The sequence below is a fragment of the Hirundo rustica genome, chromosome 13, assembly GCF_015227805.2.
Source record: "Hirundo rustica isolate bHirRus1 chromosome 13, bHirRus1.pri.v3, whole genome shotgun sequence".
NCBI lineage: Eukaryota > Metazoa > Chordata > Aves > Passeriformes > Hirundinidae > Hirundo > Hirundo rustica.
The window spans coordinates 18,028,079-18,054,628 of record NC_053462.1 but is presented as its reverse complement, the minus strand read 5'-3'; the positions used below and the strand labels follow the sequence as shown (position 1 = coordinate 18,054,628).

General features: G+C 47.2%; 1 protein-coding gene across 4 annotated transcripts; it reads left to right on the top strand.

Moving 5' to 3' along the window:
* Positions 1–509: 509 nt before the first annotated feature.
* DPP8 (dipeptidyl peptidase 8) lies at positions 510–24,966 on the top strand. Of its 4 annotated transcripts, none has more exons than XR_005702954.2 (21): positions 510–567; positions 2,542–2,811; positions 4,271–4,383; positions 5,262–5,435; positions 6,321–6,489; positions 7,681–7,791; positions 8,129–8,257; positions 9,541–9,602; positions 10,643–10,743; positions 12,038–12,215; positions 13,366–13,525; positions 14,273–14,352; positions 14,745–14,897; positions 15,429–15,564; positions 16,306–16,451; positions 16,955–17,101; positions 17,501–17,653; positions 19,344–19,486; positions 20,155–20,266; positions 20,787–22,875; positions 23,412–24,966. XR_005702954.2 is itself a non-coding variant. In XM_040077082.2 (20 exons), exons 2-20 carry the CDS (start codon positions 2,553–2,555, stop codon positions 20,907–20,909), a joined length of 2,649 nt encoding a protein of 882 aa, XP_039933016.1. In that variant the 5' UTR covers positions 510–567; positions 2,542–2,552; the 3' UTR covers positions 20,910–24,966. The 4 variants fall into 4 exon arrangements, 1 of the variants encoding a protein (XP_039933016.1); XR_005702955.2 differs by having other exon boundaries at positions 20,787–22,879; XR_005702953.2 differs by having other exon boundaries at positions 20,787–23,023.
* Positions 24,967–26,550: the final 1,584 nt, after the last annotated feature.

Genomic DNA, 26,550 nt, shown 5'->3' with positions numbered 1-26,550 from the left:
GGAGGGAGCACCTGCACAAAAGTTAGTTTTTCTGGTTTATAGGGGGTCTAAATACCATTTTCCTTCGAAAAAATGTACTGTGCTTTGCAAAGGTAAATTCAAGGATATAGAAACGTTTGTCTGGGGGCTCACAGCTCTGGAGCCTGGGGTTGTTTTGGGGACCCACGTTGCTGGAGCCTGAGTGTGCCCAGAGTTTAACACCCGTTATTACAACTGCGAATTCCTTTCCCCTGTGGGAAGCATCTCTGTGTGGAGGTGTCAACATTTTTTGGGGGAGGAAAAAAAAAAGCGATTTTTGAAACGGCAGAGCCCCTGTGCACTGGGGGGGTCGCACGACCTGACCCCCGGGCATGGCGTAGCGTGCGTGTTTGTCCCAGTCCCTGTGCAAGGGGTCCCCGTGTCCCGGCGCCCGGGTGGATGTGGCATCCCCGCCCTTGGTCGTCCCGGCCGGCAGGCAGCGCCCTCGCCGGTCCGGCGCGGTGCCCGAGGCCGCTGCTGGAAGCGGAAGCGGAAGCGGCAGCAGCGGCCCGGCGGAGCGGCTCGGCAGCAGCGCCGCCGCGGAGCGCCGTGAGTACCGGGGGAGCCTCGGCGGCCGGGCAGGGGGCTGCGCTCCGGGGAGGATCCCTGCGGGCCTTGGGACTCCTGAGGTGGGCGGGAGGAGGGGGCTTGACCCGGGGCGGCCTGGCCTTCCGCCCTCGGCAAGGCCTGGCCGATGCCCCGGACGCGGAGGGACCCCCGGGATCTGTCCCCGGCCTTAGGTGCGCCCCGAGATTTGCCCCTGGCCGTGGAGGCTCCCCTGGGATTTGCTCCTGGCCGGGGAGGACCCACCGGCATCTGCCCCTGGCCGTGGAGGGACCTCCCCGAGGTCCTTTCTCGGCTCTGGAGGCTCCCCCGGGATCTGTTCCCGGCCGTGGAGGGACCCCCGCCATCTGCCCGCTGTTCCCCCCGGGACCTGCGGCCGGCCATGGAGGAACCTCCGGGAGCATCGCCCTGGCACATTCCCGTCCCGAGTGGCCGTTCCTGCTGCTATTGGCCCGTTAACGTCTACTCCTCTTCGGGTTTTATCCCTTTTCCTTCGAGAAATAGTTCGGGTTAAGAAATAGCAGCGTCTGGGGGTAGGTGGGGAAAGGAGGTTTTTTCTTTGTTGGAATTCTTCAGATGAAACGAAATTTGCGATTCAGGTTTGAACGCTTGTTGTCAGTTCCTGACGCTGTCTCGTCAGGAACTGACACTGTTCAGTGCATGCCTTGGACCCTGCTTCCAGTTGTACAGGGCTCTTTTGTTCAGGATTTTTGTGCTGTAAATAGTGTGAGCAGAAAAAAGACCCGTGTTTGTCTGCTTTGTGACTAAGGTGAAACTAAACTATTTGTGTTAAGATGGGTTTGTGTCAAGGAGCAGACCCTGTCTTTGTCATTCCTTTGGGGAGGTGGTCTCAGCTGCTCTGGAGAGCCATGGGAGAGCCAGTCCATCAGGGAGCTCTGCCAGCTGCCCAAGCCTGTGCCTTGGGCTCCAGGGATCCTCCAGTGCCTGTTTGCTCGAGGGAAATGCTTTATTTAGGCTGTATTTGTGTTTTGTCAGGCTCAGGCCAACATGCTCTGCCCCAGCAGCATACACAACACTTGTGCAGTCTTTCCATGCTATATATAGACACCCCCTCCCTCCCTTTGTGGATTGACAATCCTACACCTTGGGCTCTCCAGGAATGAACTATGTGACAGGAGCTCATAGCTTGGATCCTTTTGGAGCTGCCCTCAGCTCTAGGATTTACAGTGGAGGACTTGGTTTCCTCTTGCCAGACGTCTGGGCTGACAATTTCAGCTCAGATACATTTTGTAAAGCCCAGCTGACTGCAGGAAGAGATACATGCTGAATTAACAGCCTGTTGGGCAGATAAGACTTGTGTTACAGATAAATCCACTTGGGAAATGCTCTTTTTCATGTGTCCACTTCTGATATTTGTAATTGGGATGATCACTGCTAGTGTTAATCACTGCTAGACCCTTCTGAGCTTAGTTTGAAAGGAGATAGAAACAAACCCAAGAAGTTATGGGAGAATAATGGGAATAAAGACAGGAGCTGCCTAAGCCTGTTGTGTGGCCTGATGGTTCCAGATCAGCTGTCAGTGTTATTTCTTCTGAGCAGTTGTTTGTCCCAGCTCTTGCTCCTCTCCTAATCTCCCGTTCTGATATTGGTGTAGTGAGGTGATTTGTGAAGGTCTCAGAGGGAAAAAAGCAGGTGGGAGCTTAAAGGGGAAGAATTTATCCACTTCATGACCTAAAATGAGTGGTTGGTATGTGTGGGCATGGGAAATACAGCAATAAATCTGTGGCTCTCTGAAGTCTGTAGTCCCTTCTGAAAGGCTGAGTGGTGCCAGCCTGTTTTCCAGAGCAGAAAAATATTTCCACTTCTCTTCCTTCTGCTGTGGGTTTTATTCCCCACGTGAAAGAGTGGTTTTCTTAAAGCATTTTTGCTGTGGGGTGTGTTGGGGGTGTGCAGTGAGGGTTTGCTGGAGCTGAAGCTCTGCTGTTCTGTTTTCTCCAGAAACATGCAACATGGCAGCAGCCATGGAAACTGAACAGCCGGGCCTGGAAATCTTTGAGACTGCAGGTCGTGAGGAGCAGATCCCGAGAGAGGAGCAGCCAAAACTGGAACCTTTCTATGTAGAGAGGCATTCCTGGAGCCAGCTTCGGAAACTGCTCACAGATACACGGAAGTATCATGGATACATGATGGCAAAAGCTCCTCATGACTTCACGTTTGTGAAGAAAAATGATCCCGAAGGACCTCATTCCGATAGGATCTACTATCTGGGTGAGCTGGCTGTGACAGTGTCACTGCAGGGCTGTTTGGGATTGACTGCTCCAGATGGGTGTTCCTGGCACTTAAAAGGGATTCCAGGCCACACTGGCTGGTCAAAAGTCATGATTGTGATCATAATATCTCAATAAAACTTGTGAGGTAATCTCCCTTGGGAGTGGTGTGATTGGAGGTGACCCATCAGGCCTGGGAAAGAACTGGGAAGTGGCCTCTGGGTCATGTTCCCATGCTGGAAGTCTGTTCAGTCCCTTTTCTGTCCCTCCAAAAGCTATGCAGGTTTATTTCCTATCTCTTATTACAGCTATTGGGTGGAACCTTGTTCTCCTTCAAATTTTCCTTCCAAAGCAGAGATTTGAAGTGTAATTTTGAAAATCCTTTGTGCCTCAGCTACCGAGGGAGCAGGTTTTCCAGGAATCCTGTAGAGAATAAAGAGCACCGTAGGTCAGGGGCAGCTTAAAGAGTAAATACTTTTCTCAACATTTTTGGTCTTAATAATAAAAAACTTCATGTAGTTTGTTGTTCTTGGACTCAGGGCCTCCCTTGTGCATTGTTTCACTAATTAATATTCACTTGATAGAAGTGATTTAGCACCATAAGTGATACTGTGAGCAACCCTTTGAGTGGCTTTTTGGAGCAGGCCTTGTGGTGGAGGAATGCTTTTGTCAGGAGCTGCACTAGCTGAACATAAATCCGTGAAAGCCTGGACTAGGGAGAGAAGCAATGGCTGAAGCAAAGGCCTAGGAGCCAGAGCCGTGTTCTAGCCCCACTGCTTGCCACTTGCTTAAGCTCAGGTTTGTTTCACAGGGTCTTTGCATGTGCTGTGCAGTGACAGAGTCAGAAAACTGCTGCTCTTTTTCCTTTTGTCACAAGATGGGGGTCATAATCCTTGCATGATGCTGAGTTCCAGCACATAACGGATGGGTTGAGGTTGATTCCCGTGGGATGAGCTCTGGTTTCCCAAGTGCCACTTCCTAAGCTGTAGGTCAGGCTTGGCCTTCCCTTGGGGCACACCTGGCTGCTTCTGGGCTGATCCCCACGTGCCTGGGCAGGAGCCTTCAGGAATCTGAATAGCACTGAGAGAGGAGCAGGGCAGGGATGTTCAACGCTCCCTAAAGGTCAGTTACCTTTGAAACACAGGTTGTATATCCCAGACAGGGGAACTGGTACAAAAGGCCTCCTTGATTTATAAAACTTAGGGAATTAAAGGGCAGTAAGAACCACAGAGTGCTTTGAGCAGCACGGGGTAAGCCTGGGTGTCATTGTTCTCTGCCTTCTCTGTGATCTGCACTTGTGTGAAGCAGGGAATTCCCAGAGTGAGACTGCAATGCACAGACCATCAGTATGTCCACCGATAGGAAAGGGTCTGGGAAACTGTTCCTGGGCATCCTTTGAGAGTGTTTGGATTATTAACAGAAAGCTAATATACTTCTTTTTCACCTCACTTTCACGATAGCAATGTCTGGGGAGAACAGGGAGAACACACTCTTCTACTCTGAAATTCCCAAAACCACAAACAAAGCTGCTGTCCTGCTGCTCTCCTGGAAGCCTCTTCTGGATCTTTTTCCGGTGGGTCCTGATTTCTTTCTTCCTTCAAGCACGTGGGATTTGGGGTTTTTGCTGTGGAAATTTGAAGTTTATTTTCTTAACAAAGTAAAGATTCTCCTTCTACATGCCAACCCAAAATGAAGCACAGCTTTCTCCTGGGTGTTTGGAGTTCCATCCTCTCTGTGTGCTGGATGACTCCTTTGCTGGCAGAGATGGCAAGTGCTAATTTGCATCAAGTTCTGTGCTGTGAGATCCTGGGGATTGCTGAGGGAGCCTGGAGTCTCCAGTCACTTCCCTGCTGTCTTGCAGGGGAAGTGATGATTCCCTGAGGATCAGTCAGTGGCTCCGTGACTCATGCTGGAGTAGAGGATCCCTTTCCCACTCCCTGGAATGTGAATTCCCTTTTCCCTGCTGCACATAGCAAAACCTGCACCATCCCATCCCATGCAACCATGGCAGGCTGGAGGAGGTGGGACAAACCCCACATGGGATGAGGTGGATTTTTCCCCGTGTTATTTCCCAGGGCTGTCAGCCAGACGTAAAACTCCGGCTATGCTCTCCTCCCACCAGACCCGTCACTGCGTGTCTGTGAAAGTGAGCAAAGCCTCTCCTGCTCATTCTAGAAATAACAGACCCTCAGTCTGAGCTTTCTTGTACCAGGGAGTATTGGGAATAATGCTGGTCCTGCTATGGGAGGAGTGGCTGTCAGTTTACAGTTGTGTGGGATCTGATCATGGCCTGCGCCTACGAGCCCTGATGGCAGAGGCAAAGCAGGAGTGGGCTTCCAGCCGGCAGCAGGATTCTGGAGGAGGAGGATGTCTGCTCATCCATCTGCTCCTGGAAGCAGGGTAAGGCGTGCAGAGCAGAGGTGTTGATTGGGCTTCTCTGCCTGTTTTCAGGCCATCCTGGACTATGGGATGTACTCCCGGGAAGAGGAGTTGCTGCGGGAGAGGAAGCGCATCGGCACCATTGGGATCGCCTCCTATGATTACCACAGGGAGAGCGGCACCTTCCTGTTCCAGGCAGGGAGCGGGATTTATCATGTGAAAGATGGAGGCCCCCATGGATTCACCGTGAGTTTACTCATCTTCTGTCTCTCTGCAGGTCTTTGCTGTGGCAAGGACCTCCTTTGGCTTGGAGTGAGAGCAAAGAGCAGATCATCAGCAGTTACTGCACTGGCACAGGAAGTGACCTTGATAACCCTGGAAATGGGGTTATCCACAGGGATTTGTTTCCATGATTACAGAAACTCAGATGCAGGGCTAGAAGGAGTGGTAAAATTGTGGCAGCAAAGCAGGACACCAGATTTGTTTGATTTTTCATGACTAGCAGTGTCCATAAAAAGCAACAAAAGGCTCTGTGCTCTTCCATGGAGTCAGACGTCACATCAGAGACAACTTTTGTCCCCGGGCTGCAGTGTCCAGGTCACTGTTCTCTGGTCAGTGCTGGATATGTTACACGATTTTTACACCGTTTGACTGTACAACTTGCAGAACAAGCAGCCTTCACTCCGCTGGTGCTGAACTGGCCTTCAAAGCTGAAATAATTTATTACTATTATAATAGATGTCTGGTGTTTGTCTAACCCTGTTGTCGGGGTAATTTACTGTATCTTGAGTTGCTTTTGGAGGACAAGGTTGCACGTTCTGCCAGCCCCTTTTAGGGTGCTGGTTTTAAGAGCGTGCCAGGCTTCTCTGCACAAGCTGCCCTCTGATTTGGGGCTGATCCTCAGCTCTAGGGAAAGAGGCCTGGTGGGACCATGGTAAAGGCACAACTTTCCTAATAAAATATCTGCATAGTATTTTTCTGGGTGTAAAGTGAATAGATTCCTCCCTAAACATGTATTTGAAGTCTCTGTCCACATTACTGTTGTCTTCTGAAATCCAGGTTACTCAGTGGATATGCTCCTAGATTATCATATCTTACTGTGTTTCTTTTTTATTTTTTAATTCCCAACAGCAACAGCCTTTAAGACCCATTCTGGTAGAGACCAGTTGTCCGAATATCCGAATGGATCCCAAGCTTTGTCCAGCTGATCCAAATTGGATTGCATTTATCCATTGCAATGACATCTGGATATCCAATATAGAATCCAGGGAAGAAAGGAGGCTGACGTTTGTGCACAATGGTAATGCATCCTAAATTAAATTGCTCTCCCTCCTCTGCACTTGTTCTTGCTATACTGCATTGAGCAATGGCACTAAAGGGGCTCCTGGAATGGGGGTGATGGCCACTGTTTATTTCACCCTGTTTGTCACATTTATAGACTTTCTGTAGTGCAGATACTGTTGGATGATTCTTTTCCCTGCACTGTTCTATCTGTCAGAAAGTTGTTTGTTGGATACATATGGAAGGGTTCTTCTCCTGAAACACAGCACATTGCTTTTCACTGGAACAGCCTTTTCTGAGTGGAGAAGCTGTGGGTGGAATAGAGCTGAAGGAAAGTTTCTGTCAGTGAAATCAGGCTGCTGAGATTTTTAGAAACAATTTAGGCAGTTTCTGAATAGCACTAGGGCTTCTGCTGGCCTCTCATACTCAGTAACTTAGGTTCTCACTTCTTAACCTCTTCAGCTCTGTTTTAGGCATTTATCCTGGAAGAAAGAAAATGTGAAGTTGTGGATAAAACACTTTAAAAATCAATTTCATTTGGTATTTAAACTATATAATTTAAATTTTTGTCAATTGAAATTTATGACACTTCATAATAATGCTTTAGACCATTTAAATGCTTAATATTAAAATGTTATGTAAGTACAGTAAAAATAAGCTGTAGCAATGACTCCTTCTCAGATGATAATTATTTATGGAGTGCTGCTAAGTTACCTCCAGGGTAACAGGAAAAATATTGAAGCCCTATGGATATGTCATCATGTTGAGATGTTATGTAAGTCTGTTACTTTTGGTTCGTACAGTGAATGAAAAACTGATGCTTTTAGTTTTCTGAATGTCTGTGTTTTCGGTTTCAGCTCTTCAGAAAGCTTTGGGGTTTTGATTTTCTTAAAAGTTGTAGTTCCAATTCACTGAACTCAGGTCGAGAGAACATTTTCTTTCTTTGACTAATTGAGAGCCTGATTAGGTAGAAATAAGAAGAGAGAATGGCTTTCCTTTCCTAAAAGAAGTTGCCGTGTCAGAGAGGATTAAATCCTCCCTAAATATATGAACTGAGAAGGCTGGAAGCAGAAAACAAATCTGCTGAGAAGTCAGATTTATTATCATGTAATTGTTCCCTGGGGGTGAGCTTGGGCTGTGTTTGGGAAAGTGCAGAACTGGTTTGGTTCCGCAGCACATCATGAACTAATTCTTTGGTGTCTTTTTTTAGAACTGGCCAACGTTGAGGAGGATCCAAAATCTGCTGGCGTGGCCACTTTTGTGCTGCAGGAGGAGTTTGACAGATACACTGGCTACTGGTGGTGCCCAAAGGCACAGCCCAGTAAGTGTGGGGGTTCAGAGTGTCTGACAGGCTCTGTCCAGTCCCTCTCTCTTGCTCTTATTTATCCTTAGTCAAGTTGGAAATAACCTCCTCTGGAGCTGTCTGCAGCAGGGGACAGGTTACAGGGGCCTTGTGAGCCCTGGGGGAGAGACTTCCTTTCTCACAACAGTGGTGGGAGTTGTAGGAGTCTCAGTGTTTTGCTTAATGGAACATGAATCACAGGCTTTATTGGATTTTTCTTCATCCTTCCAATCTGCTTGTGCCCCTGAGACAATACTGATGCCTGCAATGACTGATAATTCTGTTCTGTAATTCTGTAATGTTAATTCATTCACAGCACTGGATGGGGGTAAAGTTCTTCAAATTCTTTATGAAGAAAACGATGAGTCAGAGGTGGAAATTATCCATGTCACATCACCCATGCTGGAGACAAGAAGAACAGATTCCTTCCGGTACCCCAAAACTGGTGAGACCCTAAAACGTCACATCCCTGTTTCTGGAAAACACTGATTTTATTCCATGTGCCTGACAGCAGTGACTCTCCAAGCCTAGAGCAGAGAGGTGTTGAGTAGTCTTTGAATTTGTGTCCAGGTGGTGCAAATGTGTTTGGGGAAGCTGCTCTGGGGGCTGGGTGAGTGACTGGTGCCTGTGCTGATACTGCAGCCATGTGGTGTCAGGAGTTGGCCTCATTGTCAACACCTCTCTCATTGTCACTGTTTGAGCCACTCTCTGGGAAGTGAACCCTGGAAGACCTGAGTTGTTGAAGAGTTGATTGTTGTTACAGCCCAGTGTTTCTGAGGGAGCAGCCCCAGAATTACAACCTTTTGTGGTTTGGGGAGGGTTTCTGTTTAGCTGCTGGCAGTGCCCTGGCACTTCAAATTCTCTGGAACTCTGGAGGACTCTGATCTCCAGGATTGCTTGTGGACTTTAAACACCAAACCTGTCCTGCTGCAGCCTGCCAGGAAAACCACCTGCGGTCACATTTGCACAAAAAGTGGATGATCTGGAGGCTTCAGCAGGGAAGGGCTGAGGGCAGGCTTGAAGTGGAGTGTCATTGGAAGGAGGGAAGTGGGATTTAATCAGACCTGCTGAGAGCTGATTTTCTGCTTTTCCTGATTTACTACTTGTGTCAGGTAGTACAAGTCTTTATAGAGAAAGGCTCAATGTGAAGCTGGGAAGCAAGAAGTGACGCCTCGTGGTTATTTGGTGCTTGTGGACGCTCAGATTTCTGAGAATATTTTGCCATGGCTCTATTCAATGCAAAGAAAACAAGCTAACCAAAGCCCAAATCCCTTAAACAATATGTGGCTTTATTATCATAATGGCAGTAGGTTTTTAGGTGTTTAGTTTTCACAGAAGCTCTTTAGCACTGGATCACTTCCTATGGAATAACACCAAACCACTTTGGAATAACAGCCAAACAATGAACCAAAGGTTGCTTTGCTGTCCCAGTCACTCCTAAGCATTTACTTCCACCCCGTAAATGCATCCACTGACTGGGAGAAAAGACTGACTGGGACAGCAGTGTGGCTCTTGATCACTTTGCAGGATTACATCCTCTAAATCTCCTCATATCTGCAGGGTTTTTTTTTTTTTCCCTGCCTGGTTCTGTGCTGTCTCTCAGACGTGCAGGGAGGCTATTTGATCAAAGAGCATTCTGCTGCTTGCCTTTTCCAGTCCTGTATGAATAACACCACAATAATGGACAACAAACAATTGATGCCTGACTGTTAACATCTGTTTTTATAGGTACAGCAAATCCAAAGGTCACTTTCAAGATCTCTGAAGTGACAATCAATGCAGAAGGCAGAGTAAGTCTGTGTTCTGTTTCTTTGCCAAATACATTTAATTGCTGTGATTTTTTTTTTTTTTTTTTGGTAAAATTCATTTCCCAGTTCTGTACAAAGAAACTTTCCTGGTTGTGATGGCTTCCTGGCTTCTCTGAAGGCAGTGCCCTTGGCTCATTCCTGTGCAGATACTCAGTGTGCAGCAGTATTTCTCAAGGCTGTGCTTTTCTTTGCTACCACTGGTGTGTGAGCTCAGCTGCAGAGCAGAGTATTGTAGGTGTGGATGGTTAGACCTTCTTATGTGACTGATCTCTTGATTGGCTGCAGATATTGGGAAAATTGGATTGCAAACACAGTATATCACCTTACAAAAGCATGAACATATGGAAAGAGATGAACTTTGCTTTTGCCCTGGGATTTTTCAAACAGATGCAGAAATTTCCACAGCCCAGTCCAAGATCTTTGGACAGATGGGAAATTAATCTTATCAAACAGATGCATTAACAGCCATAAATTATTGGAATTCTCCCAACTCTAGAGCTACTTCAGCCATCAGCAGTCACCTGCTGGGATAGTGATGCTGGTGTCAGCCAGCAAAGGCAGGGAAAGCCTTCAGGACCCTTTGGGTACCACTGGGACTTGTTCCCAGTCCCAGCAGGGACAGACTGCAGCACTGCATTTCATGGATCAGAACCACACTGATAACTGGGTGTTATGCAGGATGCTCAGCACCTATCTGTGAAAACCCTACAAAACATCCTAGTATAAATCACCTCCCCTTTACATGGGGAAACTGAGAATTCAAATGAGTTGTATGAGATGAATGATGTGTTTGTGAGCAGCATCCAGATTTCTCTGGTCCCAGCCCTGGCTGTGTGCAGCTCTCCTGCTGTGCTGGGGTCTGGATACAGACGGGGTTCAGTCCCCTGTGTTCCAAAGGCTGAACAATCCAAATTGCATAAGCTGCACAGAAAAAGTCTTCTGTGTCCAGGCCTCTCATCGTGCATGAAAAACTGGTTGTGGGGGTTCATCTCAGTGTCACTGAATTGCTGCTTTGTCAACAGATTGCAGATGTTGTGGATAAAGAGCTAGTTCAGCCCTTCGAGATCCTCTTTGAAGGAGTAGAGTACATTGCTAGAGCTGGGTGGACGCCAGAAGGAAAATAGTGCGTATGTTAATCCTGTCTCTGCTCAGAGGGTTTGGGGTCATGAACAGTCAGAAGCAGATTGTAGTGGTCTCTGTCTTCTTCCAGCTTAAGCCTGCTTTCACTTTTACATTGCTACCAACTTGTTTGTGCAAAGGGAACCATTTTTCCAAAAGCCAAACCAGAGCCCTCCTTGTGTCTTTCTCTGCTCCCTGGCCCTACTGCTTTGGGTTTGGGCACTCGCAGCCTTTGATGTGTGTGTCCTCTCAGCATCCCTGTGAGAGAGAGTGCAGTGCTATTATCCCCATTTTACAGATGGGGAACTGAAGCCCAGAGAGGTTAAGTGCCTTGCCATGGTCACGCAGGAAGTCTGTGGCTGAGGAGAGAAATGAGCCCAGGTCCCCCAGGCCCTAGGCTAGCGCCCTAACCACTGGACCATCCTTGCTGACCAGACTTACTGATCAGAAAACCTGCTGTAAGTGCTACTTACATTTGCATGTCATTTTAACCCTGTAGATGATGTAGTACAGTGTTTCTAACTCACCAGAAGCTTCACTGAAAGGGTTGTCCAGCCCTGGCACAGGCTGCCCAGGGCAGTGGTGGAATTCACCATCCCTGGAGGGACTTTAAAGCTGTGTAGATGTGGCACTTGGGGACATGGTTAGTGGTGGGCTTGGCAGTGCTGGAGGAATGCTTGGACTCGATCTTAAGAGTCCTTTCCAACCCAGATGATTCCGTGGTTTTCCAGAAGTGCACTCCTCCAGGTTTTGAATCTAAAGATGGCTTTCACCTTTTCAATTTCTTTCCCGTCCAAATGTGGAAGAAATCCAGGCACATGTTTGCTATATTATCCTGGTTTTTTTGCAGAATTACTGTTGGAGCTACGTATAAAGCCATCAGAATATGGCAGGGGCTGTTGCTGGTCCCTTTGGGTGCCAAAGTTATTCTCTGCCAGGTGTAGATCCAACGATAGTATTTTCACAAGCATCGTGAAATTTCAATTTGAATTTTTTTCTGCTTCATTATTCCCTCTGATTTTTCTCTTCTCTTTCTCCCTTGAAGCACAATTCAAATCGGGGAGAACAGAATGAGTTAAACTTTTGAACTTGCAGTGCTTATGCAATATTAAAATGAAGCGAAATACGTTCTTGTATTATGGAATAGATTTGTTTATGTGGGTGAAATTTTGCACGTGACTTAATCCGCAAATGAGTATTCTTGACTCCCTCAAAATTCCTAGTGCTGCTGAGACTTTCAGACTTGTCTCATACTCATGGTTACATGTTATTTTCTCTAATATCTGTGTCCTCAACAGCATCTGGTCCATCTTGCTGGATCGCTCCCAAACCCGGCTTCAGATAGTCCTGATCCCTCCTGCATTATTCATCCCCACAGAAGATGATGCAATGGAAAGACAGAAACTTATTGATGCTGTACCAGATTCTGTTACACCTTTCATTATTTATGAAGAAACGACAGACATCTGGATAAATGTAAGAATTTGAACGTTGGTGTTACTGTGCTGCCGAGGAGAGTGATCCCATCTTGCAAGTTCTGTGCTGTAAAAAGCAGGATGTAGAGAGCAGATTTAGGATGTGGAAACAGAGCTGCCTTGCTTGAGTCGGTGCAGTACTCAGAGCCAGGAGCAGAGCCCAGGGCTCTGGTGTTCCCAGGCAGCCCCTTACCCACACGGTCACCAACACTCTCCCGCTTCTTGGTGCCAATTGTTAGCACCGGCAGTGCCACCAGATGAAATATTCTTCAGGCAACAAAGATGGATCAAGGTGACACTGGGTGAAAAATCCTGAGAGTCACCTAATAGGCATTGAACCCCTCCTGAACCACATCTGGTCTGGTGAAACAGATTAAGGGTGTGATGTTCTGGGAGGTGAACTGCAGGCCTGTGCTGAGAGCAGTCATGGGTGTGCCTGGTCACTGCTGTAAACTGCCTCTGCTCACACTGCTGCACATTACGATCCGTCTCTGCATGACATCCCATTGGAGGTGTGCCTGGGAGCATCAATCACTGGCACATAGTTGCATCTTTCAGCAGAGAACATTTACACAAAGCCTTTCAGTGAATGGGCCCTACACAGCAAGTGCTCTCTTAGATACCACATTCTGTCCTTACTAAGTGTTTCGTTTCAGGATGGTGCAGTGAGTTTCCCTTTCTCCATTAGTTTTTCTGTCTGAAGTGGTTCTTGACTGGCAGCTCATACTGTGAAGAAAAATACTCCCAAGTCCTCCAAAGATTGTCCCTTGAAGCAAGAGCTGACACGTTGAAGAGTGGGAAGATGATGTCAGCTCATCCTTCTTTAAATAATCCTTCACTTGCAGGCAGCACAGGATAGAGGGGTGCAGAGTTGGACCCACCTCTGTGTCTAAGCTAAAAGGGCAGGTACAGAAAAACTTAATTAGTTTGGTGGTCAGGATATAGAGTTAGACTGGCAGAAAGCTGGAGCTGCAGGAATGTGGCACAGGCTCCTGGCTCCAAGTGTAACTGGTTCTCCCAGTAAGGAACAGCGCTGCACCCAGTTACCCTGGACTGTGTGGTCTGTGTTGAGCAGCAAGAGGAACACATTTTGTGTGACTGCAGTGCCAGAGTCTTGCTGGTAACAACAACCCACTGCTCTGTCTCCTCAGATCCATGATATCTTCCATGTCTTCCCTCAAAGCCATGAAGATGAGATAGAGTTCATTTTTGCCTCTGAGTGCAAAACAGGCTTCCGGCACCTGTACAAGGTCACCTCGGTTCTGAAGGAGAGCAAGTACAAACGCTCCTGTGGAGGCCTCCCTGCTCCCAGTAAGGGGAATTATTCTTGTGCTTTAATTGGGCATTTGTTGCTGACCAGTGAGGAAATAAATGTCCTTCCAGCTGGCAGGAATCACTGTCTTGTTGGAAACTTCTGCTGTTGTCCAGGAAGGCAGTGCAGTGTACGGTCATTCCTCTGGAAATTGTACAGGGATTGTTCTGTTTTCAGCGTGCCTTAGTTCTAACCCCGATGCTTCCGTATGGACTAAAGGGAAAAGTTTCCAAAAACCAGATGGGAAACAAGCTCCCTGTGACGCTGTGAGACTTAATTGGCTTTTCCTCTTCGCTGCTGGAACTTGGTCTTGCTCAGATGCAGGAAATTGCTGTGTGCAGAGCTCCCAGAGTGGTTTTTTCCACAGCATGTGTTCTTAAGTTCACAGTTTCATGCTGTGATAGTTATCTTACTTAGTGTGTGTTGAAGGCACCTCCTAGAATCTGTATGCACAAAAAAAAAATACTCATAATTTTATTAAGGTCCTAGTTTCATGCAACTGTTGTGGGTCTTTTCCCTACATAGCATTATATCTGGGGGTTGATTAGATTTCTCTGAATGGATCTGACTTCTTTTTCTTGCTACATCTTCCCTCATTCTAAGGGAAATGAAGTAATCTAATAAAAGCAGAGCTTTTTTTTGCATATTTCCTTTGCCTGCCTATTGTTCAGTATAAAACCTTTATTTCTGTGCAAGTGACAAAATACTTTTAGAAATAAAAATCTCTGTCTATTGGCTATTTGCAGGTGACTTCAAGTGCCTCATCAAAGAGGAGATAGCAATTACCAGTGGGGAATGGGAAGTGCTTGGCAGACATGGATCCAACGTAAGTCTTGCTCTTGCTTCATGGATATCCTGCCACACACACACTGCAGGGAGATGGTCCCTCGGAGAGATCAGCATAAATCTATTAATCCAGTATGGTTTTAGCCAAAATACACAACATTTCTGTTCTGCGTAACTTGTGAGCTTGCACAAGGAGGGAAGGAATGGTCCCCAAACTGCTGCTCTTCTAGCTCTGAGCTGGATGAATTCTTGGATCATTTGAATCAAACTGACAAGAGTTGCAGACAGTGAGAACAGTTGTTTGGTTTATCCCTTGCAGATTGCTGGGCTCCAGCTCAGCATTATGGAAGTGGGGCAGGAGGGATGTGGGGAACACTTCGAGGTGGTAGAGCTGGACATTGAGGGATGTGCTGTTTCTTTTGTTCGTGACAGATCTATGTGGATGAAGCCAAAAAACTGGTGTACTTTCAAGGCACAAAGGACTCACCTCTGGAGCATCACTTGTACGTTGTTAACTACGAGAACCCCGGGGAGGTGAAGCGTCTGACAGAGCGCGGTTACTCGCACGCCTGCTGTGTCAGCCAGGTATCTGTGCCTTGCTGGGCTGCTCTGCCTCAGCCCAGGCTTGTCCTGCCACTCAGCAGTATTGATGTATAACAAAAGCAGATGTTAGGCTGTGTTGTGCCCTCCTGTACATTGTACAGTCAGTGTGTAAAACCAGCGTGGAAACCAGACTTGACTTCCCGGTTCCGTTGCCCTCCAGCTCACTTCAGGCAAAAGGAGCCAGGATGAATTGTTTGAGCCTGACTCTCTGCCTGCAGTGTACTAGAGAGCGATCACCAGAGCAGCATTGGGTAGAGTTCCAGGAATCCAGCTGGGAATTCATGGCTCAGAAGAAGGTGTGTGACAGGCTCCTCATGCCACTCTTGGATTTTCAGGTGTATCTTTGGGTTTGGAGTGTTAAGGACTGTAGTGTTTCAGAAGCAAAAGTGCTCAGATTTCTGGTTTAATGTGGTCCATGAACATCTTCTGAAAGACCTAAATGCAAAAGAAATGATCACTTGTTTGTGGCTCTGCACTGAGGAGTTCAGAGCATTTTTTTTTTTTTCTCCCCAGGACTGTGACATGTTCATCAGCAAGTACAGCAATCAGAAGAACCCCCACTGTGTGTCACTGTACCGGCTGACAGGATCAGAGGATGATGCAGCTCATAGAACTAAGGAATTCTGGGCTACCATTTTAGATTCAGCAGGTAATGGCATGGATGAGGAAGAGGAAAAGGACAAGCAGGACCCCAGGATAAAAGATACCCAGCGTATGCTTGCCTGAGATTTGCTGTTGTGGCTGACCAGCCTTGTCTCTGAAAGTCAGGCTTGTGTGAGGAGTTCTGTGAAGTACAGGAGGGACATTTTCAGCTCAGCAACAAATGGATATAAACAGACCATGAAGAAATTTAGAGTGGAAATTACCAATTTTCTCCTGCCCGTTTTAGCTCAGGGAGGGATTTAAGTGCGCTGACTTCTCTGTGTGATGTGCCTGCTAAAGACTGTTCATGGGGAGGGAGGTGCACTTCTTAAATAGTGTGTACTGCTGCCTACTGCTCGTGTCTTCATGAGACAGCTCTTGGGCTATAATCTTCCACTGGATTTCTGTTCCTTTCATTTCTCCTTCCCTGAGGCATTCTCCATGTCCTGTGCTTTCCATGTGTTAATGTAGCAAGTCCCAAGTGGGATTAGGAAAGCATGGCACATCTGTAATGGCTGTGTCAGGGGAGAAGAGTTACTGTCATTCACAGGAGAGCAGGGATGGGAATGATGGGCTCAGAAAGCTCACCTAGGGCTGGGGCATTCCCAGTCTCTGATCCAGCCACACCCACTGGAAAGTGTGGGAGAGCTCCACTGGGATTGCAGAGAGACTGGTCACAGGAGTGCAGCAGAGCTCTGTTCCTCATCCATTCCTGTTAAAACCAGGCTCTCTCTTCCCTCCCATGCAGGTCCTCTCCCTGATTACATTCCCCCTGAAGTGTTCTCCTTTGAGAGCTCCACGGGGTTCACGCTGTATGGAATGATGTACAAACCCCACAACCTGCAGCCTGGGAAGAAGTACCCCACAGTGCTCTTCATCTATGGAGGCCCTCAGGTGAGTTGGTGAGCAGTGGGATGGGCAGGCAGGGATCACTCCCCTGCCCTCCTGCAGGAACACTTCCTGCTCTGTGCCAAGGGCAGCAGGTGGCATTTTGCCTGTTTGGTGAGCAGGTGCTTGGCCAAAGGTGCTGTAAGGATTCATTGTTCCCAGGTCGTGGATCCAGGCACTGCCACTTGTCTGAGGACAGGTGTGGAGTAGCAGAGCTGGAACTGGGATAAAAGGGAATTGGGTAGTCCTTGTTCCCAGTTCTGTCTCCTCCTCCCCTCCGGTTGTCTCATTGCACCTCAGTTCAGCTTTTCATGCCTGTGACACTTGTTTTACTGGGAGTAGAGCTTATTGCATAGCAGGGAAAGGGAATCCTGCACCAGGGAATAGGGATCTTGACAACTTTAGATTATAAAATTGTATCAAGCATTTAAAGGAAGGTAAATGTAAATAAACATCTGAAACTGGACTAAGAGGTGACCTCTGGATCCTGTGCTGCTCTTGTATTGCAGGTACAGCTGGTGAACAACCGGTTTAAAGGAATCAAGTACTTCCGACTGAACACTCTGGCCTCTTTAGGCTATGTTGTCGTTGTCATCGACAACAGGGGCTCCTGCCACCGAGGGCTGAAGTTTGAAGGAGCCTTTAAATACAAAATGGTAAGTGGGCTCTGAGTCTGGCTCTCTTCTCAGCCTCAGATGGGTTTGAGTGGCAGCACTGAAGCACTGCTGTGGCACAGGTCACACTGCCTGTGTGACACTCCCAAGGTTTGGGGACAGGAAGTGTGTATTAGGTGAGAGTTGAGGGAGGAAAGATGCTTGATGGAAAAGATAAAATGTCATGGGTTGAGGTGAACCAGCTGTAAGCTGACACAGGGTGGTTCATCACCAGGCAGTGACTCCTCACAGATACAATTTGCAGCTCACATGAAGCAGGACAGTTGCATTCTGAGCATGGATCGCTCCTGAGTATCAAAGCTCTGAAGGTGGTTACCTTGGGCAATCCTGAGAACGTAACTTTTGCCTGTCACTAACAGAACTTTGTCTCTGCCCTGCCAGGGACAGATAGAAATCGATGACCAGGTGGAAGGGCTGCAGTATTTGGCATCACAGTACGACTTCATCGACTTGGAGCGTGTGGGCATCCACGGCTGGTCCTACGGAGGCTACCTCTCCCTAATGGCTTTAACACAGAGGTCAGATATCTTCAGGGTATGTTCATGCATTGAGTACTACTCTGGTGGTGCAGACAGAATTTTTCCTTTAATAGAGTGACTTCCATTGGTAGTCACAGCACAGAAGACCTTGGAGCTTGCTCTAGACAAGTTAGGACACAGTGCAATGGCTGTTTTCTTCAAGACTCTTCTATTTGGGTGACTTCAGAGAGAAGTTGCTTTTCTAACAACTGTTGGATTGTTGAGCTTGCGATGACTTAGCTGTGCTACCTATCTCAGGTCACCTGTGCTGAAAGTACCTTAGGTAGTGTCAACTGCTGCCCACTTAGTGCCAGCTGAGCTCTTTGTGTTGTGAACCAGGTAAGGGAAACGATCCTGGTGAAAAACAACACCTCCTCCTCATCGTCCCTCTTTCTGGCCCTGAGAGAGTGGTTCCTTTGCAGACTGATCTATTCCCAGATCAAATTGCCCCTGCTGCTGCATAGCAGTGTGCTCTGAAGCAGCCAGGAGGACAGCCTGGGGACAGGGAGAGGTACTGGAGAGAGGTTCTTGTGCCTGCCTGACTTTAGACCTCTATAATAAACAGCCAGACTGCCTTTGAGTAGAGGTGTTGGAAGAGCTGGTTACTGCCCTTGAGATGTGTTTTGTTCTTTGTGGTTACTCTTGCTTTCTTTAAGCCCAACCTTAATATTACTGGGATGTTTAATAATTATTTGTCTCAATCCTTAACAATTGCTGTATTTTTACCTTTACAAACACCTGCCTTGCTAAAGGGCTTTAGGTGGTTTTGTGGTGAGGTTTTTTTTCTGGGTCTTTTTTTCCATGAGCCTCTCTGCAAGCTGGTGGTAGCTCTGCAGGGCAGTTTGCTGAGTCCTAGGGAGGTGTTTCTGTTAGACATGCAAATGGACCCAAAGCCACAAAACCTCGCAGAATCCACTTCCCTCAGCATCCCTTCCAATTTCCTTGTAGGCTCTTCCTGGTTTCCAGCATGCATGGATCATAGCTGAGGTGTGCTCTGTGTGAAGTGGGGCAGAGACAGCGAGGATTTGCTTTGCTCCTTCCACACTTAGAGTGGGGTGAAGGGAAGGACGTGGCCAGGTCAGGGGGCAGTGTTGTCATTCCCAGGTCTGGGCTGTGTTGTCATTCCCAGGTCAGGGGGCAGTGTTGTCATTCCCAGGTCAGGGGGCAGTGTTGTCATTCCCAGGTCAGGGCAGTGTTGTCATTCCCAGGTCAGGGCAGTGTTGTCATTCCCAGGTCAGGGGCCAGGGCAGTGTTGTCATTCCCAGGTCAGGGGGCTCTGTTGTCATTCCCAGGTCAGGGGGCAGTGTTGTCATTCCCAGGTCTGGGCTGTGTTGTCATTCCCAGGTCAGGGGGCTCTGTTGTCATTCCCAGGTCAGGGCAGTGTTGTCATTCCCAGGTCAGGGCAGTGTTGTCATTCCCAGGTCAGGGGGCTCTGTTGTCATTCCCAGGTCTGGGCTCTGTTGTCATTCCCAGGTCAGGGGGCTCTGCTGTCACTCCCAGGTCAGGGCAGTGTTGTCACTCCCAGGTCAGGGGGCTCTGTTGTCATTCCCAGGTCAGGGCAGTGTTGTCATTCCCAGGTCAGGGGGCTCTGTTGTCATTCCCAGGTCAGGGGGCTCTGTTGTCATTCCCAGGTCAGGGGGCTCTGTTGTCATTCCCAGGCCTGGGGCAGGGCAGTGTTGTCATTCCCCTCTCCATGGCACTGGCAGGTGGCCATAGCTGGAGCCCCCGTCACGCTGTGGATTTTCTACGACACTGGATACACGGAGCGCTACATGGGCCACCCGGAGCACAACGAGCAGGGCTACTACCTGGGATCCGTGGCCATGCAGGCTGAGAAGTTCCCTTCTGAGTAAGTTTGCTTTTGGCTCTTGTCTTCTTTTACCTACCAGGAAAGTTCAAGCCCCACAGACACACTTTTCTCTCCCTGTTCTTAGTATTTCTCTAATCACAAATGCTCACATTAAATAATATTTTAAAAAAAACCCCAACGATACCCAACATTAATAAATTTAATATTCAAATGAGCATTTCCATAATCACAGATTATTTCATGTAGCCCTTGATATTATGTTTTGTGTCTAAAGAAATGACAAACATAGCTTCAATTTGATTAGCACTTTAGGGCCACATTAAGCTAAACAAAAATTATTTGATTGAGATGTTTTTGTATGTTCTGAGGCTGTCTCAGCACAGCAGAGCAAGAGGGAGCCATGGGCTCTGTTGCCAAAGAGCTGACAATCAGCAAAGTTTAAGGCTCATATTGTCCAAGCTAGGAAGCATTGCTGAGAAATAAATAAGATATTCAGATAAAAGGTCTGACTGTAATACGCATGTGCAGGAAGAACTTTCAGAGGGGGAAGGAACAGGTTTGAGAAATGTGTCTATCCAGAGCAGTTTACAACTGTGAAATTACTGCTTTCAATGCAAATTTTCTGGGTGGTGTTTTTATAGGGATGTGTGTGGACTGTGAAATGAGTGGGATGCTGTCTAGAGCTGTTTGTCTCTTGCTTTTCCCAGACCGAACCGTTTGCTGCTGCTACACGGATTCTTGGATGAGAACGTTCACTTTGCACACACCAGTATTTTGCTCAGCTTTTTGGTGAGAGCTGGGAAACCCTATGACCTACAGGTAAGGCCAGAACCAGGGTGTAAAGGTAACATGTGTGTTTTGGAGGAGTGCAGAACTGGAACTTGTACCATGGCTGTGCTGCTGTGCTGGACACCTTGGAATTTTAGGATAAAATCGTAACATTTGAGCCAAGCAGTTTTTTTAAAACGTTGAAATTTTATGAATTAACAAAACTTGGACAAATAAGGAGTTAATGCTGCTCCTGAGGTTCTGCAGCTGGAAGGCAGTGCAGCAGTGTTCATGCAGCATGGAACAGGGTTCTGCATTTAATTAAACCCTGCTGGCTCAGTGCAGGTGGAGCCCAGGGATCACTGCCAAAGTGGGAATGTGCTCTGGTCAGGAGCTGCCTCTGCTCAGGCAGGCTGATCCCCTCCAGTGAGTGGAGGATGAGGTGTGTCAGTGCAGGTGCAGAGTTAATGCAAGGACGTTCCATGGACATTTGGAACGTGGCTCTGGGACTGATTTAAATACTGGCACCTTCAACTACCGTGGATATTTACAACTTTCTTTCCCATTTCAGATCTACCCTCAGGAGAGACACAGCATCAGGGTCCCTGAGTCGGGGGAGCACTACGAACTGCACCTGCTGTATTACCTGCAGGAGAACCTGGGCTCTCACATTGCTGCCATGAAGGCCATGTGACTGACCTGAGAACGCTGCTCCACGGCCGCTCTCCGCACAGGGAGGTGTAGGAAACTAGAGAAAATAGGATGGAACGTTGCTTTCTGGTGCCTGCCACACGTACACACACGTGCACACCCTCACAGACACTTTTGTAAAAGTAAATTTGGTGCCATACAGGAAATTAAAGTACGGTGATCTAACGACTTTAGTTATTAAACTTTAAGCTGTAAATAAAATCCAATGTCTGTGGTATAGTACAGTACCATGGGTGTTCTCTTGGGGGACGAGCTGAAACTGAAAACAACGTACTTCTACAGCACCAGATCTTCACTTTTTAAAAGCATTATGGTATAATTGATGTATTTTTACAGTGTGTTCCTTGGTATCTTATTACATTATACTGGATGATTTACTCACTACACAGCAAGAATTTTACCTGAATGGTTACAACTTTTATTAATTTTAAATGCTATCATATAGCTCTTATGCTTTGTGAAAAGGGATGTGTCTCACTCCTTAGAAGGTGGTCACAAGTTGGACACATCCCCTGTCTAGATGTTAATTGTTTTTTAAGAAGAAAGACTTTTAAGCTGTCTCTTAACATATTTAAAGTTTGGATTCAGATCAGTTGATGCCAGATTCTTTGATTCCTTCTCCCCTAGAGTAAATCATTCTCTTCCAGCAGCTTGAGAACCTATCCTGATTGTACTTGATTTCAGTGGAGAAGTGAATTGATACTTTACTGTGATATGGGCATAACAATCTTTTATTCTGAGGTGCGAACTAACTTAAGTTAAAAAGCAGAAACTGTAAACTTTCAAACAAGCTTCAAAGTGCATCCCGTTGAGATTTTTCCCTGATGTTCACTCTGGAGCTGGGTTTGCAATACTCCTTCCTCACCCTCACATCAGCATGTCATAGGTGTATGCATTCTGTTACAATTTAGAAATTCAATACTCTGACTCCAAGGTCTCTAGAGGATGTGTCAGAGACCTTACATGTGAGGCAATATGAACTGTTCTGTTGAATTTCCTCATGTCTGAGGGGCTGTTTCCCAGGCTCATGCCCTGTCCAGTCCCCTCTTCCTGGGTCCTTTCTAGCACTACTGTGCATGATGATGATGATAATGCTGTCTTTGAGAACCCCCTTTTTGTACAGCTTCAGGTAACCCTCAAGGAATTGCAGTCCCAGTTGTGTTTTTGCTACTGAGGTTTTAACTAAGCAGCAGGCTTGGCTGAAAAACTTAAGTGTGTGAAGGCACTTTTAACTGGCAACAGGTAATTTAGGATAGAAATCCACAGAAGATTATTCTCTTTAATCCAGAAAATTCTCCCTTTGGGACTTGCTTCTGAGACTTTGATAAGTTTTAATGGTTTTCTTAGAAACCCAAGAACTTCATTTTCCTTCTGTTTTGGTGCTAGAGACAAGCAGAGCACGATTTTCTTTTCATCTGCTGAAAATCTGGAATCACTCTCGGTGTTTACGCTCCTAGAACCCCACATGTTGTAACCTTGTACTTTCCTTGATTTTGTACTGTTCATCTTGATCCCAGAGCTCTGGGATTTAACACAGCCTGGCTGTGTCGGGTCAAACTGCATCGTTTTTCAGTTGAACTGCTGGGCATGTGCACCAAAGCAAGGGGAGCTGGGGCAGTTACACGGTTGTAAAAGCCGTGTGTGAGAACAGGATCTGGTTTTTGGGAGCACAGGGCAGCCAGAGGCAGCAGGCGTGCAGGGAGTGTTTCCTCCGCAGTGGGGAGCCTTGGTTCGGGCTCTGCTTTTCAGATGGCAGTGATCACAAGTGGATTGGTTAAAGCACCATTAGCAGGTCAATAACGGGTTGGTTTTGGGAAGGGCCTGGCAGGGAGGAGCCCAGCTCCAGGAATGTTTTCTGTTAGCTGTTAATTGTGGCTCAAGCAAAGGCAGCATCCCTGGGGAGTGTGTGACAGTCAGCACCGAGAGAGGAGCACATGTGCAACACAACAGTGGGTAGAGACAAAAATAAGCTGTTCCTCTGGAATTCCATCGTGTTCCCTACGTGTTTATGCTGTATTATATATACATATATCTATATCTGTTCATATATACATATATGTATAAAATTACCCATGGATAGTATTCACCTTTCCCAAGGTTATTTATATTTTGTTCAATATTAAATTAACTTGCTTTTTTGGGGTGTTTTTGTTCTTTTTCTAGAGGTGATTACCCTTGAATGTAAATGTAAATCATTTTTAAGATGAAATTGATCATTTTGTTTAAAAAACCAGAACAAAAATGGCCTTCATCAAACAGTGCTTTTTTGGGGGACTGAAGAACTAAACATTACGTGAGTAAACCGGGCTAGGTTTGGATGTGATTGTAAGTGCTGACATAGAATTTTTAGTAATGCATCCTTCCACTGTTTTAAATATATATACATCAAAAACCCGTTAAAGTACAATATACTGTAACTGCTCTGTTTTGCAACATAAATTATGTATTCTTTCTTTCCTACCATTTTCTTCTCTTTTTACTGTAGTTAAGCACTTTAAGACCCCATGCTCTCTTATCCTGTGGAATTGCTGGAAGGATTTATCACCAGAGTTTTGTAGTTCTTGCAAAAGAGATGCCTTAGATGAAGCCTGATTCCAACTAAATTCCCAGTGAAGAAAGGCCCTGTTGAGATGGAGACTGCAGAGGTAGGAAGGTGTTAGTGCTGAGGGACTTTGCATCCTTATTTTGGGGGGTAGTGGTATTCCTGCAGCTCGTATGGTGAAGTGTCGGTCTGGCCAAGGACCAGGACAAGGCTGGACCTTACAGTCCTGGAGGTGGGAATGTCACTCAAGGAGGTTTCCAGCCTGTTTGATATTTGGGATTGCACTTTGTGGCTTCCTGCACGTTAAAAAAAATCTCTTGGTTAACGTGAGTTTTAAGCAGAACTTGTGAGATCCTGGGGGAGCACCTGCAAGGGAGGTTGTGGTGCAGAAAGGTGTGAGGAGGAGCCTTTGCTGTGGCTCCCAAACCAGAGGTTGGTATGTCCCTGTCCTCTGCCTCCAGGAGGAACCCTGCTCTGAGCAGGGGCAGGACTGAGCCTTCCTTGCATGGTGGATTTCTAATTGCACAGGTGTCTTTGAGGTGAATGTTTTCATATGTTTAGGAACATATATGAAATATGGGGATCTGAGTGCTGAGGTTGTTGCGTGTTGGTGCAGGCAGTTTCCTGTCTTTTGAGGTGGTAGGGTTTGCTTGTTTTTGTTCCTGGTGAAAGCACGTTTTTCACCCCATTTTAGTGCAGCTTCCAGTGATGCCTCGTGAGTGTGGGATGTGCAAAGCTGTTGGGTTTCACCCCCACCTCCCTTTGTTCTCAATGATCTCTTTTTATTCAGAACACAGTAAAATTAGTATCTACCCAGAACTGCTTAATTTTTACAAACTCAATGGAAAAATGAGCTCAAAACGCCAAGCAATTATATTAGAATGGAAAATGCATTCCCTACTTCCTAGTGGCATTTGGGAACAGGCTATGGAAAAACTTTCTGAGTGGGATAGTGTGGTAATACTTTAACCCTGGAGCACCTGGGCCTGAAAACTGGGTAGGAAATGCTGGGAGAATTCTCATACTGCGAGTTCCAGCCCATATTCCCTGCCAGGAAAAGTGGGTTGTGCTGCTGTGTGTCCGTGTGTCCGGCTGTCCTGCTGCTGCCGTGACACCCAACCCCTGCCCAGGCAATAACAGAGTCTGAGAAAGCGAAACCTCGGCCAGGTGAGGCCCCTGCCTTGGGCTGCCTGTTTCCTTGAGTGCCAGAACCCTGCAGAGACTTTCCATGTGCCCCTTTGGAAGGGGCAGAGAGCTCTTCCTGCAGTTTTTCCTTGGCTGTTCTGCTCAGTAGAAGTTCAGGTGTTTAATTTGAGAACATGAAGTGCCTGCTGTTTGCGTTAACAGAATTGCATGTCTCACTCCAGTGGGTTTATTGGGCTCCCTCCCTCCCGCCTCCCGAGCTCCATGGCTTTTAATCATGTAAAGTGGAGACATTAGTTTTGCTGCGTTTTATTACAAAACCTTTGTTGCAATAAAGATGCTGCTAAATAAATTGAATTAAATGTTGGGTTTTTTTCCACCCTATTTTCAACTGTCTCTCTCCTTGATTTAGGAGAGCTGGTGTGTAATTAAATCCGTGCCCTCGTTGCGCTGTGGAAAGCAGCAGCGATGCGCGTTTGACGCACGTCAGGTGTTCCACAAAAGCATCTGCCACGTTTCCTGTCCCTTGCGGTTTGGGAGATGGACACCATCAGGAAGATCAGGCGTTTCCTTGGCACAGCCGTGTTCCCTCTCCTGAGCGTTTCCATGCCAGCGCTGTGTGCAGCCCTCGGCAGCCACCAGCCGGAGCTGTCGCACCAGGGACTGCAGGACGCAGCCTCGCCGAGGGGGGACAGGTGCCACGGGGGAGGAGGTGGCCCTGGTGCCCCGGCGGAGGAACCTGTGTGAATGGAATGGGCAGTGCAAGAGAGATGTCCCTTCATATGGTCACCTTGTGCTCAGCCTCCTGTTTTCTGCAAAGCAGAGTGGGCTTTTGCAGGCCCCCCAGTTTCATGTAGTGCTATCCCAGAAGGTCTGGGGGTGGCTCAAGGCAGATACAATTAATGTTTTTTATTCATTCCTGATTTTTCAGCCACAGAGAAGCACCCCCTGTTTAAGAGGGGGGGAAGCACTGGCTTGTGCTCTGCCCCGTTCCAGTACAAGGTTCCCAGTTTGCAATCCTTAATTGTGCATCCATGGCAGCTTCTGAGGCCTGAGGAAAAGGAGTGAAGATTTAGCACAGTCCTTTCAGGCTAAAGTCATGGGATGTTCTTAGTGTTTGGGGTCACAGCGCTGGTCTGGGACAGGATAACAGGAAAGTCTTTCCTGGAAGAACTTATGGCCTGAGCACAATTAACCCTCCCGTCATTTTATGGGATTAATAACAAAACTGCAAATGGCAGCTGGGATTAAAGGGCTGTGTTTTCCTCCCCAGCATCAAGTCTTTTCTCAGGATAATCATTTTCCAGACTGCTGCTGCCAGACAGATCCATGGAGAACCAGTGGTGGTTCAGTTGAGCTCCTCGGCATGGACACGACGCCGCTGGGCTGGCCCTACGGAGCTGCACATTTCCCAGGGAATTCCCCAAATCAGGATTCCCTCTCAGAAAAGTGAACAGCAACAGACTGCTCCAAGGTGAAAACCAGCAGCAAGGAAATGATGACCCAAAAGCAGCAAGGTAGGGAGGGACCTGTGGGAGGAAGGAGTGGTGGTGCAGGGCCAGGACGGCATCCCCTCCCTCAGCTCTCGGAGCAATGCTGTTCGCTTCCTGCTGGAAGAAAAACCCTTTTGCTTTTCCAGCAAAGATAGTTTGAACGATTTGCCTTCACCATTGCCCTCCCTCTTTTCCTTTCTATTCTACTTGCAATTTCGTTAGAAATAGATGAGTAAATACCGTGTACGTTTGTGTGGGAGCTGCGGTGGCTTGTGGTTTTATGATTTTCCCCCCAGCTGTGATTCATTGCTTTTTACATTTTTTAATCTATTCCCCCACACCCCCTCCTGCTCTCCCTGTCTCCTTGCAGCCCAGCAGCTGTCGTTATCAGTGAAATGACTTGACATTATTTTGCTGTACTTTGTTTCTATTCATTGATTTGTTGA